The sequence below is a fragment of the Poecilia reticulata genome, unplaced genomic scaffold (genome assembly GCF_000633615.1).
Source record: "Poecilia reticulata strain Guanapo unplaced genomic scaffold, Guppy_female_1.0+MT scaffold_1079, whole genome shotgun sequence".
Taxonomy (NCBI): domain Eukaryota; kingdom Metazoa; phylum Chordata; class Actinopteri; order Cyprinodontiformes; family Poeciliidae; genus Poecilia; species Poecilia reticulata.
In genome coordinates, this window is record NW_007615818.1 from 2,804 (window position 1) to 4,456 (window position 1,653).

The following is a 1,653-nucleotide window of genomic DNA, read 5'->3' on the forward strand; positions in this document are numbered from 1 at the left end:
TGAAGTCTTTTGATTGGGGGACAAACGAAATAAAGAAAAAGCTGGGAAGGCAGAAATAATAAAAAGAAAAACAACAACAAAAAACAAAAACAAATAAATGCCAGCASTGTGRTGCTTARTCTASTTTGAACCCAAAGACTCTTCCGAACTTTGTCACACCAAACTCTGGGTTTTTAGACAACTTTACTTATTTATTTTATCTTAATGATTCCTGCTRYTATCCCGAGAGCACGACCGCCTCCTCACCTGGATCACCCTCATGTTGAGGCCGGTCTCCCGGGACAGCTGCTCCCGGATGTGCCTGGTGGGCTTCGGCGTGGCCGCGAACGCAGCCTTCAGCGTCTCCAGCTGCTTGGCCTTGATGGTGGTCCGGGGCCCGCGCCGCTTGCCGACGGCGCTCTGCTCGTCGTTGTCGTTGCCGCACGTCTCCTTGTCGGACGCGTGTCCGCCCTCCGAGTCCTTCCCGTCGTCCTGCGGGTCCTGCGAGTCCGGAGAGAGGCTCGGGTCGCTGCACGTCGTGACTGCCGGGAAAGGGAACAGTTATAGGAGTGGATCTGAATTCGGCAGTAAAATATATATATATATATATATAAAAAAAAATTATTTTCATAAAAAAATAAAATAAAATATATATATATATAAATAAAAACAATAAGGTTCGATTCGATGAGTCCACCTGACAGGAGGATCGTGTCCTTCCCGTTGTTGTTCTGGTAGTCCTCCTTGCAGACAAACTTGAACTCGTCCAGGATGTACAGCTCCTCTCCGGTGGACAGCTGCTTGTTACACATCATGCAGGTGAAACAGTTGAGGTGAAACACTTTGCTTTTGGCCCTGCGGACAAGATCACTGGGCAAAATCCCCTGTGAGCATCCTCCACACTTGGTCCCAAATCTCCTGTTCAGGAAAGATAAGGTAATAAATAATGATCATGAAAAAACAGGAAGAAGAAGAAGAAGAAAAAAAGAAACAAAACAGGATGAAGTTTCAGTAGACTATAACTTCAACAATAAATATGAATATATAAATAGACATTTTTAATAATCGTAACCGAAAGCACAAATAGCCTTAATTTTTCCAACAATATGGTAAAACTATGTTTAGTTGCATTTTGTCATATGAGCACAATAATTGTCAGGCCCAAGGTTTATTACAATTTCCACTCGATTCTTAACAGAAAATAACACTCAAACAAATAACAATAATAAAAAAAAAAATGCTGAAAATAAGTATAAAGCATTGTGACCCAGTATTTTCCAATCACTCATCTATTTAATCGACTTTTCACTTTTTTAGTTTATTGGGGGAAATTCTCAATTGTCAAATGTTGCAGTTCATCCAAAAATAAAAAAATAAATCTAACATCTGTAAAAAAAAAAAGAAAAAAAAAAAAAGGGAAAAACAAAAGTGCCTCTCCTTCTTCTTGAACTGAAGAAATAAACGCGTTGGAGGCTTACCTAAAGAAGTCATTCTTACAATACAGTCTCCCATCCCTAGAGAAGCACTTCTCTGTCAGACTACATTTGCATTCGCAGCACTGGACACACTTGATGTGCCACGGTCTGTCCAAAACTTTGAGCAGGAACCTGTCCAGAATAGGTTTCTCACAGTCGGCACAGTGTAGCATTGTCCCGGTCCAGCTGATTAGAATTT

General features: G+C 41.1%; 1 protein-coding gene across 1 annotated transcript in view; it reads right to left on the reverse strand.

Annotated features, from left to right (window-relative positions):
• Positions 1-1,645, reverse strand: part of lhx1b (LIM homeobox 1b) — a 4,442-nt gene extending 2,797 nt beyond the window's left edge. The window contains exons 1-3 of the mRNA XM_008403637.2: positions 1,458-1,645; positions 677-897; positions 247-521 (exon numbers count right to left, since the gene is read on the reverse strand). Of these exons, the coding sequence (XP_008401859.1) occupies positions 247-521; positions 677-897; positions 1,458-1,627 (666 nt within the window). The 5' untranslated portion in view covers positions 1,628-1,645. The remainder of the gene's footprint in view (positions 1-246; positions 522-676; positions 898-1,457) is intronic.
• Positions 1,646-1,653: the final 8 nt, after the last annotated feature.